Here is a 17616-nt window from a genome sequence, read left to right on the forward strand (position 1 = left end):
AACTCTTTAGTTGTTTATATGAGATCGAAACATAATATTTGTAATATAACATGCAACTAAGGAGTTTTCAGTTATTTGTATCGTACACAAATTTATTACTTAAGAGGTAGCATCCGAATCTTACTTTCATTTTTGTTTATCTCTGATACGAATCAATTATTTGTGACATTTTAATTTAATAGCAAATGCTTAAGTTTAACATTTCTGCTTTACAGTTTTTCTGCTAACAGTCTGTTTTTCAGACAAAATGAACCTTTACGACTAAAGATAAATTCACAAGATTTAAATTTTAAATTACATCGAATATTATGTGAATTAGCACTAAACTTTATTAAAGTAACACAATATTTTTGTTTTATGACAGAAGGAATCTTTGCGACGAAAGATAAATTCACAAGATTTGAATTTTAAATTACGTCGAATATTATGCAAATCAACACTAAACTTTTTAAAAGTAACGCAGTTTTTTGTTTTATGACAGAAGGAATCCTTACGGCAAAAGATAAATTCACAAGATTTGAATTTTAAATTACGTCGAATATTATATAAATCAACGCTAAACTTTTTTAAAGCAACACAATATTTCTGTTTTATGACAAAAGGAATCCTTACGATGAAAGATAAATTCATAAGATTTGAGTTTTAAATTACATCGTATATTATATAAATCAACACTTAACTTTTTTAAAGCAACGCAATATTTTTGTTTTATGACAGAATGAATCCCAACAATGAAAGATAAACTCACAAGATTTGAATTTTAAATTACATCGAATATTATATAAATCAACACTAAACTTTTTTAAAGCAACGTAATATTTTTGTTTTATGACAGAAGGAATCCTTACGACGAAAGATAAATTCACAAGATTTGAATTTTAAATTACATCGAATATTATATAAATCAACACTTAACTTTTTAAAGCAACACAATATTTTTGTTTTATGACAGAATGAATCCCAACAATGAAAGATAAACTCACAAGATTTGAATTTTAAATTACATCGAATATTATGTAAATCAACACTAAACTTTTTAAAAGCGACCCATTGATTTTGTTTTATGACAGAAGGAATCCTTACGACGGAAGATAAATTCTGAATTACATCGAATATTACATAAATCAGAACTAAACTTTCTTAAAGCCACACAACACTTTTATTTTGTTACAGTATGAATCCTTACGACGAAAAATAAATTCACAAGATTTGAAAAGTCACATAATTATTAACAATGACATTTAACTATTTATACTATTATCAATATCCCTTAATAATAAACCTCTATTTAGCTTAATATTTTTAAATTTACAAAACTTTATTACTAATATTTTTTATTAATCAGTAATGCAAGAAATTTTGATTTAGTAATTAAATGAGCACATTGAACATATCAATATAAAGAATCTGGTAACCACACATAACTAATACCCACACGTAACCAATGCCTACACGACAAGTTAGTACTGTGCTCTTTTATTGAGTTCCTCAACATTAACGAACTTTTCATTGTTTATAATAGCCCTAAGGTCTTCAGAATAAAATAATTTATTGCTAACTGGTTATTTCAAGTAGATTATAATCATCGAATATTTTGCATAAGGTGAATTTGGTCATTTTCGCCGTTCTTGAGACATGATGCAAACAACAAGAATTCGTGCTGTATATATATATCCTAAGCGAAATGATAACTTTCTTCCATTAGCGTGAACAGATATATTTTAATGATAAAACAACGATATATTTGTATTGAAATCAGAAGATGCTGGCTAAGGTCAACCAAAGGCATAACTGCTGATTTAGTACTTCTTTGTGATAGTGGTAGAAAAATCTTGTGATATTTGTTAAGTGACAAAATAGAAACAAAAAATTAACCATACATTAATAATTAAAAATAAGTTATTAACTAAAGTTGATTTTGTAATAATTTTAATTTATGAATAACAATTTTAATTTACATTTAGGAGAAGAAGAAAAAAAAGGAGTATTAAATATAATTTTTGTTATTCTTCAAATTACTGTTTGTTGATATTGTTCTTAAATATGAAGTATTTAAGTTTTTCTTATCCAGTTTTTCTTTAGTTCTCAATAAATATCGATTGTAGTGTTTGAGTTTTTCTCATTGTTAAAAACGATTTAATTATTCTTTTTGTAGCTTTCTTTGTAAGTTTTTGTGATAATTAAAAGCAACGTAAAATACCTTTTTTATATTTTTTGTTTCCTTCGCAAAAATAATAACAACTCTTTAGTTTAAGATACATCTTTCTTTACTCCCTCGCTTACATTAATTCTACATTTACTTATGATATTAATGATCACATTTTGATCACATTATTAATCTTGATCACGATCATCAATTTTGATCACAATATTAATCTTAAATAAAACATAGTTTTTAAGTTTTTGATTTGTAAAAATTATGCACTTAGCTAAAATTACTCTTAAAATTTAAAATCTACTCACCAACTATGTAATCATATTCTGAGTCAACTTTGTCGGTTGAAATAGGAACTAAATATTCCGAACCGAACACATATAATAATGTGGCCAAAGGTACAAGAGCTGGTAAAATAGGGGCCACATCCGGCATGTTGTGACACGGGCCCTCTTCGAATAAATACTTAAAATTCGTGAAATGTTATTTTAAATCACTTTATCCAAGCCCCCGTGCAATATTTGCAACAGTTGGGGATGCCTTTCGCTCCCACATCCTTGTTCCATTCCGGAGTTCTTCCGGCGATCCGTCTAATCCCTGTTTCCCTTTGCTTGTTTGTCAGTTGGAATTCGACAAGAACTTTGGTCTCGCTTCAAAGAATCGAGCTCAAAAACGCGTGCACCATCTGCTATATCTGATCCGATTCTGAAACACCGTGTGGAGAGGCCCACTGCTTGCCTTGAACTTGACCGAGTCTTGCTTTTTCGAATTTCGTACGCGGGCCGACGACCGGTTCTGGCGAAGTCACAGATTCTGTTTGGCGAATAGATGAAAGATTCTTCTTTTTTTGATGATGGTGAGAGGGTTTCTTGATGAAGATGATTTAGTATGCATCTCTGCATGTCCCTCGAAAACACCGAGTGTCCTACATCCGTTATGCAGGTGGAAGAGGTTGCTAGCCCCGTTATTGAGGATGCTCTGGGTGGTGGTGGTCGTTATCATCCGCTGAAGATGACCGTAAGCATTGAAAATGAGTGTTAGGCACACAATGAAATTTTAATCACTACTCTCACTGCTAATGTTAAATATTCAACATTGTTATTTGTAATAGATGCGGCGAGAGTTTTCCTTTAGTAATTAGGTAAATGTCATTCACTGTTTCCAGTTATGGTCAGTTTGCATTCTGAGTTACAGCCGTTCTCTGTTAAAATAAAGGAAACTTCTTTTTTATATATATATATATATATATATATATATATATATATATATATATATATATATATATATATATATATATATATATATATATATATATATATATATATATATATATATATATATATATATATATATATATATATATATATATATATATATATATATATATATATATATTTTCGGTTATAATACAGTTTCTATGGGCCTCTATGCGGAATCTTTGCATATACAGAAACATGTATCAAATGCAGGGAAATATATGTTAAAGTATTGGTGTAGTCTATAATATAAGAAAGAATAAATTGTTTCTGTTTAAAAAATCCTATAACGTTGAAACATGTGTTTTAAAATAAAGGGGAAAAAAACTTAATGTTCGAACATATGTTCTAAAATAGATAGATGAATTGTATATTATAGTAAGTTAAAGTTGAACTGCAATAATACACTGCTTATATATACTGCTTCACAATCTCTATTACAGCATATGGAAAAATATGAGGATAGGAAAAATAATATAATGAAGGAAAAATATGCGTTTAGTACTAAAAAAAATATGCTGTACAGGAAAATATGTATTGAAATATTCTATAATAAAGGAATAAATCGTTTAAATATATAAAATTTTACGTTAAACGCATCAAATTGTTGTCAGCTAAAATGAAGGATAACTACATAACACAGGAAGTTACATGTGGAAGAATCAGAATTTTTTGTAACATAATAATATATATTGTAATATAAGTAAATTTGCATTAACTTTTTTCTATAATACCAAAGTGTAGGAAAAATATGTGCTAAAGAACAATAAAATGCAATCAAAATATGAGGGGAAGTGTTAAAAATATACATAAGTAAAATATGTAAAGTCTGGAAATCTACATGATATACGAACATATGTGAAAATGCAATATAGGAATATAAAGTTAAACCATAATCCTACATAGGAATATAAAGTTAAACTATAATCTGCGAGCATGCAGAAAAAGTATGTGTTAAAAAAATAATATAATGTAGAAAAAATATGCGTTGAAGTACAGAATTATTATGCAACATAGATAATTAAAGTCGAAGACCTTACATTCAAGCTTTCTATGATACTACTATATTAAAGGAATATTTTGGAAAGTAAACTAACAAATATATGAAAATTTGTTAAAATGTTAGGCATAGTTTATGTAAAATGTGGTATAAACGTCTCGACAACAACATGATATGAAAAACAGATTTTTTTTAAGAATAAAAAACTGTATTATCTAGAAAAATAATATTGTTACGTTGGAAAAATCTACTTTAATATTTTATACTATGACAGGTGTAAGAATTCGCTTGAAACCTTTATATACTTCTTAAATTATCACATGAAAAAATTTTTAATCCAAAAAGACAATTTACGTCTATTTTATTGATACGAGAAAAATATTTAAACAAATATAAAATCAAATTATAGAACTCAAATGGTACTCTGGAAAATATATGTATGATTTTTTAGATAAGTAATGTAGCCAATTAATTTCAACAAATATGCTATAGAAAATAATTCAGATATAGAAATTACTCATTAAAATAATCACTTTTAAACTGCCAACTTCGTAGCGCCTTTTCTCGGTTTTCTTTTTTAAATTATGGTGCACCTTTTAAGCAAAAGCTGTTTTTTTTTCATTGTTCTCTTAATTTTGCATCAATTTTTAAAGTCAGTTGCTTAACAGCAATTTTCATACGTTTTAAAAGCCAAAAGTCAAAGTAAAATGTAGTCTCTATAGTGCACATTTAACTTTTAAAGTAAATTATCCGAGAAAAGCAGTCTAGTTAATAAAACAATACGATAGCTATCTTCTCATCCATTCCCTACCAGTTCTACAATATATTTTATTAATCTGATTCTTAAAACCGTTTGCTTTCTATAATAGAATAGCAAAGGCATACGGTTAGAATTTTCATTCCAAAATTATGGTAAAATGACCGACAGCAGTCTGTACATCCAATTAACCATAAAGTTAAGGCAAATAAAATATTTTACCTTTACAGTTTTGAAGCCATTTACAACTAGTATGGTTATAAAACCGTAAAAAAGAAATTTTACTATACATAGAAGCTAGGCTATTCTTTGTGTAATGGACATTGCAGAGTGCAGGACACAAATTGGGTAGTGCAGGCCATTACAAACTCTTCATGCGCTGAAGAGAAACGGAGAAATATTGTGGTTATCAACGCTGGAACTTGAACCTCGGTTCTGTCGGTCATGACACTTATATATTTTCCCTCTCGACTATATGTAGGGGAGAGGGGGGCACATGTAAAAAAAAATCTTATTTCTTCATTTTTCAAAAAATATCATCAATTTCTCACAATAAAGAAGTCTATATGTTTAAATAATCTTTTCTTTGTGTTATGGAATTTTTTGAGATTTTCAATAAAATATTTCCTTACTTTATGATATTTTAGAAAAATGACTTCAATTGTTCACATGTGCCCCTATAAGGAGCACATGTGAACATGCCTGGGACATATATGAACAAGATTAAAAGCACGAAGCGATCATCATATTTAAAAGAAGTTTTTTTATTAGTATAACAGATATCGATGCATATTTTACTGAAGGGGTTGTAGCTTATTATGTGAATTTAAATTGTACAACAGTACTGTCAATAAGAAAAAAAAATTTCCGCTGTTGGGTTTTTCAAAACTTCATGTTCCTCATTAGTTGTAATGGGCCTTTTTCTCTCTTCTCTGATACTCTTTCATGCTTTTTTTTTTTCTTCATTCTTTCTATCTTTTCATTTGTATCTTTAACAATTCTATCTTTCTCAGGTGTATCAGTTAATATGAGCGATGCGTGATCAACCATTCAACAAAAAAAAATTTAAAGAAAAAATTAACAATTAATAAATTAATTACCGGAAAACTAAATAATAATTTTAAATGCATACATATTTTTTAAACTTATAATATCGTGAGGATAATAATCTTAATATAGGGGCACATGTGAACTGTTCACATCTGCCCCAGATGTTTTGTTCGCAAGTGCCCCTTCATCTTTCTTAAACATAACTTGAAAAATAAAGAATTTTTAATTGAGTAGAAGAAAATAATACTTATCATAAACTTACCTGAATGTTCATATAATGGTCTGCAATAGTTAATTTTAGCTTATTAGTTGATTTATACTATGCTTTCACTTGAAGAAGCAAGTGATTATAATATATACAATACCAGCTGATACAAAGAAATTGTCAGAATAGAACAACAAAATGGCTCATTGTTCTGAAAGTTTTTCAGAGAGGTAGGTCTAGTACTGCCATCAATTGAAAATTTTTCAAGATTTTTTATTTTGAATCATATTGGTAAGACATACCATATTCCTCCTGTTCACGTGTGCCCCCCTCTCCCCTACGCGGTTGCAAGGAACTAAGTTATTTCATTAGGTGGGCTTAATTGGTGCGATAAAATTCTGGTTGTTTAACCGTATTAGGTGAAAGCAGGTAATAAAGGTTTTTTTTCCACAATTAACCGTTTGTTTACCATCTTATTCATGATTACTTGATCGCTCTATCTGAATATGGTGAAATAACAATTAAATAAATTATTTAACCATTTTTCTCGAGAAATTTCTATCAGTGCATTTATTCGTCAAGCAAATTTCTTTTGTTTGATATCTCGCAATTACTGAGTACTGATCTCAATAACTGAGTACTCATCGCAATAAATGAGTATACTCTGAGTACACATTTTTTTAGTTTAAAGTTATGTTACCCAATTATTTGTGTTAATCTATATGTTACATTTTACTAATTACTTTTTATGAAATTTGTATCCTTAAAACATGTGCAATAAGCATTTCTTAGAAAATAGTTCATTCAAAAACAAAACGCTTCGTTAAATTTCAGTATACATTTTTTACAGAGACCAATAGCGTTATTTCACCTAATTATTTCTATAGAAATCTAAGGAAAGCATCTACATCAAACCCATATAATGGCAAGAATAAAAAAAATATTGCAAATTTTCTTAGATAGCAAAATATGTTATCTAAGAATGCATAAAAGAGTATTTCATTACCTATTTTATTTTGCATTAATCAAGTTCAATCCATAATTTCAAAAATGTTTCAACTTGACTCGTTATGACATTCTTATGATTTGTGTTGTATAGATTTCAAGTTACAGGAGAGGAAATAGCTTTAAAGAATGTTTCTTCTTTTCAGTTCAAACAGGTGCTTAGGTCACAAGAAGGTTACGAGGAAGGAAATTGCTAATTAATCAGCAAATTCATCAAGATGCTTAAGATGACTGGTTTTCAATCAACTTCAGTATGTGTCATCTGTACAAAAATTATATTTAATCAACATAATAGATTAATACGATGTTGAGAAGGATTACTTTTTCTTAAATCGCCCTTACAAAAAAATTCTAAATAAAGTAATAGCAGAAATTTTTTAATTCATATAAACTTAAGTTGATAAATACCAGTGAAATTAATCATACACTGTAAAAAATTCCGAATTAAATTACGGTATAAGTACCGGAACATTGGTTGCATCATCCATATAACCCATTTTATCCTAAGAACTATCTTTACCCTAAAATATTTTACCGTAATTGTTAAAGTAATATTTACTATAAAAATTATGGTTTAATAGAATACTTGCTCCGTAACATGATTTGGTAAAAATGAATTTTACAGTAAAAAGGTACTTATTACAGTAATTTAAACCGGATTTTTTTACAGAGTAGATAAGGATGCATTCTTAGACTGCTGTATGCATATTTAATTATCTAAATTGTTAAGAGAAACCATAAAAACATTTTTTGAATAGCCAAATAATTTTTATTTGATTACTTATTTGTTGTTCTTCCAATAATAATACATTACTATTTACAAGCTTCATAACTTTATTTTTTTTAAATATTTATTATTATATAATGATAATTGTACAATATTTGTATAATATTTTGATATATATATTGATTATAATATTTGTATAACATATTGATATTTGTATAATATTGTTGCCTATTGATTGGTTCATTAAATAATTACTGATTGTCTTTTAAGAAACATTAAAACAAACGAAAAAATAAGTTTTAAGGTGCTGTTAGTGTTTTTTCAAATTAAAATTAAACTACAACTAGCTACAACACATGAAGAGAGGTTAAAAACAAATAAGTAAGAAATTAAGTTCTTGTTTAAAATATCATTTCGAAACAATTGCCAATATCACCGTTGGGGGGAGGGTTTAAAATGAATGAGGTGACACGCAAAATTTACAACTGTTCTTTGTCCTTAGACAGTATAAAAACCCTATGGGGCTAGTTGTACCTTTGTTACAACATCCTAATTTGATTAAAATTGGAACTTTTAAAATTTATATGAGTTTAAAACAGTCATACAATTTACTTCTGTTTTTAAATAGTGCCATTGTAGTTTTTGACATTTACTGTACATAAATATAATACTCAGTGTCAAACGAAGAAATATTGACTTAACCTCATAAATATCAACAAAAAAGACGCCGAAACCACTTTTTTTCCCCAGCAAACTGGAAATACTTTGTCTATTTTCCAATTTCATTAAATGCAGGAAATTAAATGTTGATATTTGGTGCAATTAGAAATTATTGCTAAAAAATCACAAACAATTGACCTGGTGTGAGAGGTCACGATGAATAAAAAGAGGGGGGAGGGAGAAAGAAATAGCTGAAAAATTGACAAAATGTACATTGTTCAAAACTTTAACGTCTTTTCTTTAATATAATTTACTTATGTTTTTAAAATTGAATGGAAAATTACATAACTTAATAGCATTTAGTGTTTACTAGCAAAACAATAGTTAACAATACCTTGTCTTGGCTTTTTCTCACTTTCCCGTGTTTAAAATATTCCCAGGATTCTAATTTATATATATATACACTGAGAGAAAAAAATGCAAGGTCAAGACTACCTGATTATGGTAAAATTCTCTGTGTTTTTAGATCTATGAGAACTCCAAAAAACTCGGTGCTTCCGGATAGTAAATTTGCCAAAATCAATAATAAAATATTGTTTTATAGTGTGTGATAAAATTTGGAAAATCTGGTGAAATTTGGTCATTTTATCATGAAACTTTAAAACATGGCATAAAAAAACATTTTTTCGGTTAAATTTACTTTGAATTTCTTACTAAATGTATGGTAATAAGAACTATAATTTTGAAATCCAGAAATTTCCGGGAAACCCCATTACTATATGAACAAAAAAATGACCAAATACATGGTTTATGTACCAATGACCAGATGACTGGTTATGGTATATTTTAGTCTTATTAACCAGAATTATGGTTTTTGTTCTTCCGAATTTGTCATTGCCATGCAGTTCGGTAATTTAATCAGATTTTTTTCTTTCGAGTAATTATGGTGATTTATATTTTCACTTGATTCAGAAAATCATAAGAAACAATTGTAATATGGAGTCAAGAAATATTTTCCCGAACTCTTATTAACAAATGCTTGAAATACAAACATAATTTTTAAAATTATCAACAATTGTAGGATTATTAGACAATTTAAAGAACAAATACGATAGCTGTAATTTTTTGAAATACGTTTTTGTCTAAAAAAAAATTTTTTTTTAACTGAAAACAATAAAAATAAAATATTCTTAGAGTCAAACTTACATTCTAATTTTCATTTTCGAACTTGTACCTTATGGATTGACAACAACTTTAAGCATTATATAACGTTTACTGTGTTTTCTTATTTAGAGGCTTAAAAAAAGAAATAAACTAAAGATTTCTCATTCTTAATTTTGCTTTTTTACATTTCTATACGCGACGAGCTTCCAAAATCATTATTTAATTTTGTTTTCTTTGAAAAATAAAAACAGTTTTAAAAACTATTTAAGGGTCAGTCAGTCTTACTTTCTAAACTGTTTTCTTTTTTTAAAAATATAAGAATAAAAGAATGTTTTGATTTCTTTATTAACTTAATTTTTTTATGATTTCATGAACGATAATTTTAAGTTATCTTTTCAAATTTTCATTTTGAACTTTTGCCTTGGAAAATTAAAGTTTAAAAAGAGTTGTAGTAATTTTTTTACTAATAATATAAGGAAAAAGGAACTTAATACTATCTTTCAATCCTAATTTCACATTTTTCCGATTATATAAATAGTGTGTTATTTCAGTATCATTTTCTACTCTTCATTTCTCAAACTTATATTTTAGGAAATAATATCGGTTTTAATAATTATTTATTAGTCAATGGTAGTATTTTTTTACTTATATGGCTTTTTAAAAGAAAAAAAAGCGAGGACGGTGCAGTTCTTTATGTATTTTTTATGATTCTGTAAATAACAAGTTCTTATAAACATTTTGTTCTTTTCATTTTGAAATTCGTACATTAAGAAATAAAATCAATTTTAAAAATTATTTGTGAGCCAATTGCAGTCATTTTCTTGTCAAAATGATTTTTTTTTTTAAATGAAACCTAATTATAGTTATTCTTCCATCTATATGGCATTTTACCCTTTGTGTACCGATGGGACTTTGACATCAGTCTAATATTATTTCCATATAGTATTGAAGTAGAACAAAATATGACTTTCCATACATTATTACTAGTTGACAACACAAGTTAAACATCAACTCAAATTTACTATTGATATTTCGTTCGACGACGTCTTTTTACGATTCCTCAATTTCCTTCTTCGATTCTCATCTAAATCAATTCTTATCTAAATCAATTTTGCAAGTGAGGCTTTCATATCTTTCTGTTGATTTATTAACATTTTCAATTAGTTCTTAAACAAATTATTAAATGTTTGACTTTAATTAAATTTCATAACATGGTGGGTAAGTTCCAAATTAAAAATTTCATGGAAACTTAGAAAATAATATTGAATATTAAAAAAATATTTGTCAAAGTGTTAAATAGACATAATTAAAATTTATACAAAAAATTTCGTACATTTTTTGAAATTTTTTATTTAAAATTTGGTAAATAAAGGGTTGAAAAAGAAAGACATAGCTTTGCGTTGTAATTCTTATTTCTTTCTTTCTTTATGTACGTATTTATTGCAGCAAATAATTACCAGATCGAGATTTTTTTGATTTCAGAGAGTCCTTTCATACATAATAATCGTGCATCTGATAAAACTAAACAGTATTTGCGTTACACGAAGAGGAAAGCTACGAAAACCTCCCACGATTAACATAACGGCAAAGAGACATTAACCCATGATCCATCCATTACTGAGGATATTTTCACGCCAGTATTATGGTTGGTGCAAGCCGGGTGCGGAATGCGTATCGTTCAATTGTCGCTGGAATTCGAGTCACCTCATTGGGAGGCGAGCACTCTATCCCCTGAGCCACCACGGTTCTTAAGCCAGTAGTTGACGTTTTCTTACCAATCTGGTGTTAAAAAAAGAAAGAAACAATTTCATGAAGTCATTTTTTTTTTACCTTAGTATATCCAAAGAACGCAGTTGTTTATTACTATCCAACAAAGGTAGAGTGTGCAATCTATTACTCATAAAAACTAATTGGTTGTACAGAAACTTGTCAAATAAGCGTGAAACTCATTTCAATGGATAATCCAAATTCTATGGTTTTATCCAATTAACCAAGAATATTAAATAAAGATGTACATTGCTGCACAGTAAATGCTTAGTTTTCACGGTAGCTAGTTTTTATTGTTTTACGGAAGCTTAAATTGCTGCAAATGAAGCGCAGCATAGTTAGAAGTGAAAGATCACTCATAAAAAAAAGTTGTTGCAACATAATAAAAGGAATAAGTGTTAATTGTGCATTAAAACTTGGCATGAAAATAAAAAATAAACTAAGTTTGTTCTTTGTATAACGTGTGTTTATCTTCATTATAGAATTCGATTTTTTTTTTAAAACTACAAATGCCTAACTATCAGAGTTCGAAAAATTTTGATCCATAGTGTTTTTAAATCATCGAAATTACTTTAAACTTTTATCTGAAACAATATATGAATTAAATAAATTAAATTATGTTCAAATTCGTTAATATTTTGCTTTAGCTTTAATCATATTGTTACACTGTTAAGGAAAAATATGTGTCTACATTTTGATTTCTAATCTTTAGCTAGAAATTCTTTTGCAGCATGAATGAGAATATATTCTGAAACAAAATAAAATTTTTAAATATTTAATTATTAATATTATTAATTTGAACTATTTAATGTCTCAGACTATTAGTAATTTTTGAAAATCGTGCTTTCAGTTCACACAAAGAAAACTTTTTTATTATGTGTCCTTGTCAATGATAATTTATTTTATCGGATGCTTACTAATAATTCTTACTCCACGATCATTGCATATTATTAAATTGCATTGTACAGTCAGCTTTAAAAGAAAGACATACACTTAAAATGTTAATATCTTTAAAAAAATAAAAAATAAAAAAACGCTTATTATACTGAATTAGTTTTGACCCTTATTACGAAACTCAATCTATGCCAGTGAATGCTATAGATAAGCAAAGATGATTTAATTTGATTGTAAAGTTGTTTAATATCTGTAATATTTAGATTTGCAAAAAAAATATTATATATATATATATTTATATAAAATATTTATGTAAATATTATATAATTTATATATTTATTAATATAAAAATATTTAAATATTTTATATCTTTAACATCCATCTGTACTTGAAAATGTTTTTGAACTAAATGAAAAATGCTTGCATGTAATTACTATTCGAAGGAAATTCCATGAAAATATTATTTTTAATTACTATTTAGTATATTTTAATATTATATTTTATTATTTTATATCATAATAGTCGAAAAAGTTTTAAATTGTAAACTATACAAACATTTACATCATTTTAAAGAATGTAGTTTTACATGGCAAAATAGAAAATATAATTAATAATATATTTTGTATTTTACCATTCACAATAGTAATTGCTATTAAGTTTGAACGAAATCGGTTGAATAGTTTCCAAGAAACTGAATTTGAAAAAGTTGTAATTTAAGAAGCAAGCATTCAAAAGTGAAATTTAAAAACTAAGGAAAACAAGCTGTATATTTTTTATTTATATAATTTCGGAATACAGGTAATTTAAAAAAATATCCACATTTAATTGAAGGCGTTGAAAACTTTTCAGAATATGAGCATTAGTAGAACCTTTCAAATACTAAAAATTTAAAATTATGAGACATAACTTTGAAAAATAAAATCGCATTTAAAAGAAATTAATTGAAGGGAATTGATAATATGAACATGAAGCTTAAAAAAAAATTATTATCTCGTTCCTACTTTCAAGAAAATGAAAATTCTACTCTGGCTTAATTTATACTCGTATTAAATAATTAAATAATCTAAATTACTTCCTAAAAAGGCTACAAAAAAGAATTAATACAAAACTAAACATCGCTTTCCGCAAACTAATGTCCTGCTTACTATCTTATATCTTATAATTATTTAGTTTGCTGAATTTTCATTCTTAAAAATGTCTTGTCTGTTATCATCAGTTACCCACACTAGTAACAAATATAACTAACTTAGTAACAGACATGAGTTAAGATTTTCTATTAAAATTTAAATTTACTCGCTGTTAATAATTTTAAAGCTTTAATAGATGTATCTCTGTCCAGAAAAATGTCGAAATAATTGATATTTCGATAAGACACATAATAATTTCCATCGTATTCAGCCAATGAAATATCAAATAAAAAATAATATTAAAAGTCAGAACTGTTAATGTTGAATTAAAAATTACATATTCTCATGTATTATTTTCTTTTTTTTTTTGCAATGCTCAAGTGACCTTAACCTCAATGAGATTTGATTCACACTCTTAGAAAAACGTTTTCACTATCGTGCATACAGTAAAATTACGTAAAAAAATTAATTAATAAAATTTTTGTTATATTTTACAATGAAATTTCCCTCTTAGTAGTAGTCGAGTACTTAAACAGTGAAAAAAATTAAAATATGTTTAATACTTCCTGCGAAACAGGACATCAAAGTTAGCATTCGAACATTGGCTGGTTGGAAACATACGACACCCTTGAAATTACGTGGTTATTGATAGGGCAGTTGTATGCCTATATACTCATCATGTTGTATAATACAGACCTATAAAATTTCTGCCATTTTATTTTAAGAAATATGATGCTACACTTATTCGTTCCATTTTATCTTTTTCGTTAGGAACATGAATTGAAATTTTGGGATTCTTAACAATGTTTCAAAAAATGTCACTTCCTGGAAAGGGTGAGGGTTAATTAGATCCCACCCGTATCGTTCTTTACGACTTCCGTCATTGAGCGAAACACGGAAAATATAATTTACTTAGAGAAAATAATTGAATAAGTAGAAAAATAAACCTCAGGGTGCCAACAGGTGTCAATGTACTTATAGTTTTAACCTTGACTCTCAAAATGATGATAGCCTATTTAACATGCTTCGAATAAATAAATTACAAAAATTCAGAAATTAAATAGAAATTTCATATAATTGAAATAATGTAAAAAAGAATCAAATTTATTGCGAATGACTAACTTTATATTATTATAAGCAAATATTTTTATTAATATGCATATATTCAACTAAAGCTTTAACAGTTTAAAAGAATTCAACGTTATCACTTGCTCAAGAGGCAGCATTGCAAAAAAATTCGAAGTATATTTCGTAACTACGTGAATTTTATATTTCATTTTTATACATAAATAATTAAAATGTCTATTTCAAGGTAAATTCTTTTTTAATAACTTTTCTAAATCCTGTGGTAAAGTTCATACTTCATACTTGGTTCATTGAAGCTGTTATATATTTTAATTACTTTTGTAATTTCTGCTGTGAAACTTTATCAAGTTCATACTACTTGAAGTTGTTACATAGCCCAAAAAGCTAGGATTGTCATTCTGATCTAGGGTTAGACTCCCAAAGTTGTCATCACACACTTCCATCATTTATTATATAATTTGAAAGTTGCAATTTTGAACAAACATAGATGGCAGCACCAAGACATACTCATCCCCATCCGACACACAGGAGAAAAACTCCAATACTATCTATTTTTCCATCCAGTGCACTGTAGACGATCCGATTAGATTAACTAATTAATCCACATTTCATAGTTAGATGATGTGACATAAAGAAACACAACTTGAAGTTACATATTTATTCCAGAAACATAACTCGCTTTTTCTGGAAAGACTTCTGAATTCTACAAAAAGGTTCCTGTTTATTGCCAAAAACATTACTAGTATATTCTAGGCTGTCATATTCTCATTGGCTGTCATTTATTAACATGAATATCCCGGATTTCTTTTCACAGTGTATTATCAAGAAATATTATACTCTCCCCAAAAGCCTTGGAGCAATAAAAAAATCGTTTGCTGCAATCTGGTTAAGCGTTTCGACTCAAAAGTTTCAAAATCTTTTTAATGTATTGCATATCAAATGTCAATGAAAATAGCTAAGAAAAATATTTATACAAATTGTAACTTTTTCTTCGTTGAATTCTTAGTCTACCGTACATTGGAAAAACTTTTTTTTTCACTTTTTCATTCGAATTGAATTCGTCTTTCATGGTTTGGAATACAGCGTCCGGTGATAAATCATACCATTTGCTTAATTTTAAGAAATTACTTTTTAATTCAACTTAATCTACAGTATTGATTTATGTTTCAGCACTCAACGAACCGTAACAACAAACTTTCAATGCAACTGGAATGATTTATACATTCGTATGCAAATTATAAAAATTTAAATGAAGTGAAGCATGTATGTTTTGTTGAATGCTTCTCAAGGTTCATCTTTTATTTAAATAATTAAATGTCAGTGATTTAAACTGCATTGAATGACAATGAAATTAATAACATTTTATCTTGCTTCGAAAATCTTATGTCATAAGCATAAAATATAAGTTTCTAAGCCTTAAAAAATTATTATTATTTATATTTTTTATTTTTAATAATAATGGTGTAATAACAGTTTTTATTTCAGGCGGAATATTCAATGTACGCAGCCTTTAGATTAACTACAGTTTTAATTTATATATCATTTTAATTTCAAAATTGAAGGGCTGCTTTATCGAATATAATTCTAGAAATTGCTTTTATTTAACGTCGTTTATTTAAAGTAAACGTCAGTGAAATCAAAATAAACCTCAGAGAATGGCGTTCCAAATAAACTAGCTCCCTCGTTCTTAACGATTTCATAAATAACTAATTTCTGAAATCGTAGTCAAGTTATCATTTTAAAACTTATTCGTTAAAAAATAGCAAAACTTTTAAAAATAATTTGTTAGTCTATATGGCTTCGAAATAAAATAGGAAAAAGGGTAAATCGTTTTTATTTAAACTTCTTTTTTAAGTAACCATCCTAAAACCAAAATGAGCTTCTGCATCAAAGCATCGAGCATAGTGTATGACATTCCCTATTATAGAATTGTTTTTGGTGATTTCAAAAAATTTTTAAAAGGTGGAGCCCTCCCCTCCTGCTCTTTCAAAAAAAGTTTAGTTTAAAATCCCTAAACAAGAAAAGAGTTATCATATATTATATATCAATCAGAAATACTCACTCAGACTATTAATCTTCTGATAATAAAGAGCATTTACAAGAATTATGAAATATTTCTTTATAATATGCATTTTTTTTTAAATCACTTGTCTAAAAAGATTTATTTTAAAGATTATCATACCCCAATAAGTTTCATTATTATATATATATATATATATATATATATATATATAACGAAACTTTTCAGTGGTCGAGTGTCTCAAAATTGAAAATCGCTAAAATCATGACAATTTAAGCTACTCCTTGTATATTAATTTGAAACACACAAAAATAAATGTTGTTCTATTTTTTCACTCATTACTCCTTTCATGATAAAATAGGAATTATAAAAAAATAAATAGGATAGATAATTTTTCTTTTCTCGTTTTTTTAATAAAAAAAAGGGAGATCTTTTTTTTTTAAAAATATTTTTTCGTAGGCGAATTCACACTAATCTGTTGTTAGCAAACAAGTTTGAATAAAAAAAAAAAATATTCGTTCCATAAACTGCTGCAGAGAAATAAACATCAAAGGGGATCGTGTGGCCCTCCTTGAAACTTTCAAAATATTATTAAAATTAGATTTTCTTTTGATAAGTTTTAAATTTTTGTCAATGTAAATAACAAAAAAAAAAAAAATAACAAAAAAAAAAAATTTCATCTATATATTTAGAAATAATGAAACACTAGAACACTGTATTTTTTCTGAACTTGAACCATATTT

The 17616-nt window shown here is 27.0% G+C and overlaps 1 protein-coding gene across 1 annotated transcript in view; it reads right to left on the reverse strand.

Annotated features, from left to right (window-relative positions):
* LOC147806256 (glucose dehydrogenase [FAD, quinone]-like) overlaps nucleotides 1-2974 on the reverse strand; it is a 133211-nt gene extending 130237 nt beyond the window's left edge. The window contains exon 1 of the mRNA XM_087169043.1: nucleotides 2464-2974. Within this exon, the coding sequence (XP_087025169.1) occupies nucleotides 2464-2590 (127 nt within the window). The 5' untranslated portion in view covers nucleotides 2591-2974. The remainder of the gene's footprint in view (nucleotides 1-2463) is intronic.
* Nucleotides 2975-17616: the final 14642 nt, after the last annotated feature.

This window comes from Parasteatoda tepidariorum, chromosome 8, assembly GCF_982258835.1.
Source record: "Parasteatoda tepidariorum strain Cologne lab strain chromosome 8, Ptep-v5.0, whole genome shotgun sequence".
NCBI lineage: Eukaryota > Metazoa > Arthropoda > Arachnida > Araneae > Theridiidae > Parasteatoda > Parasteatoda tepidariorum.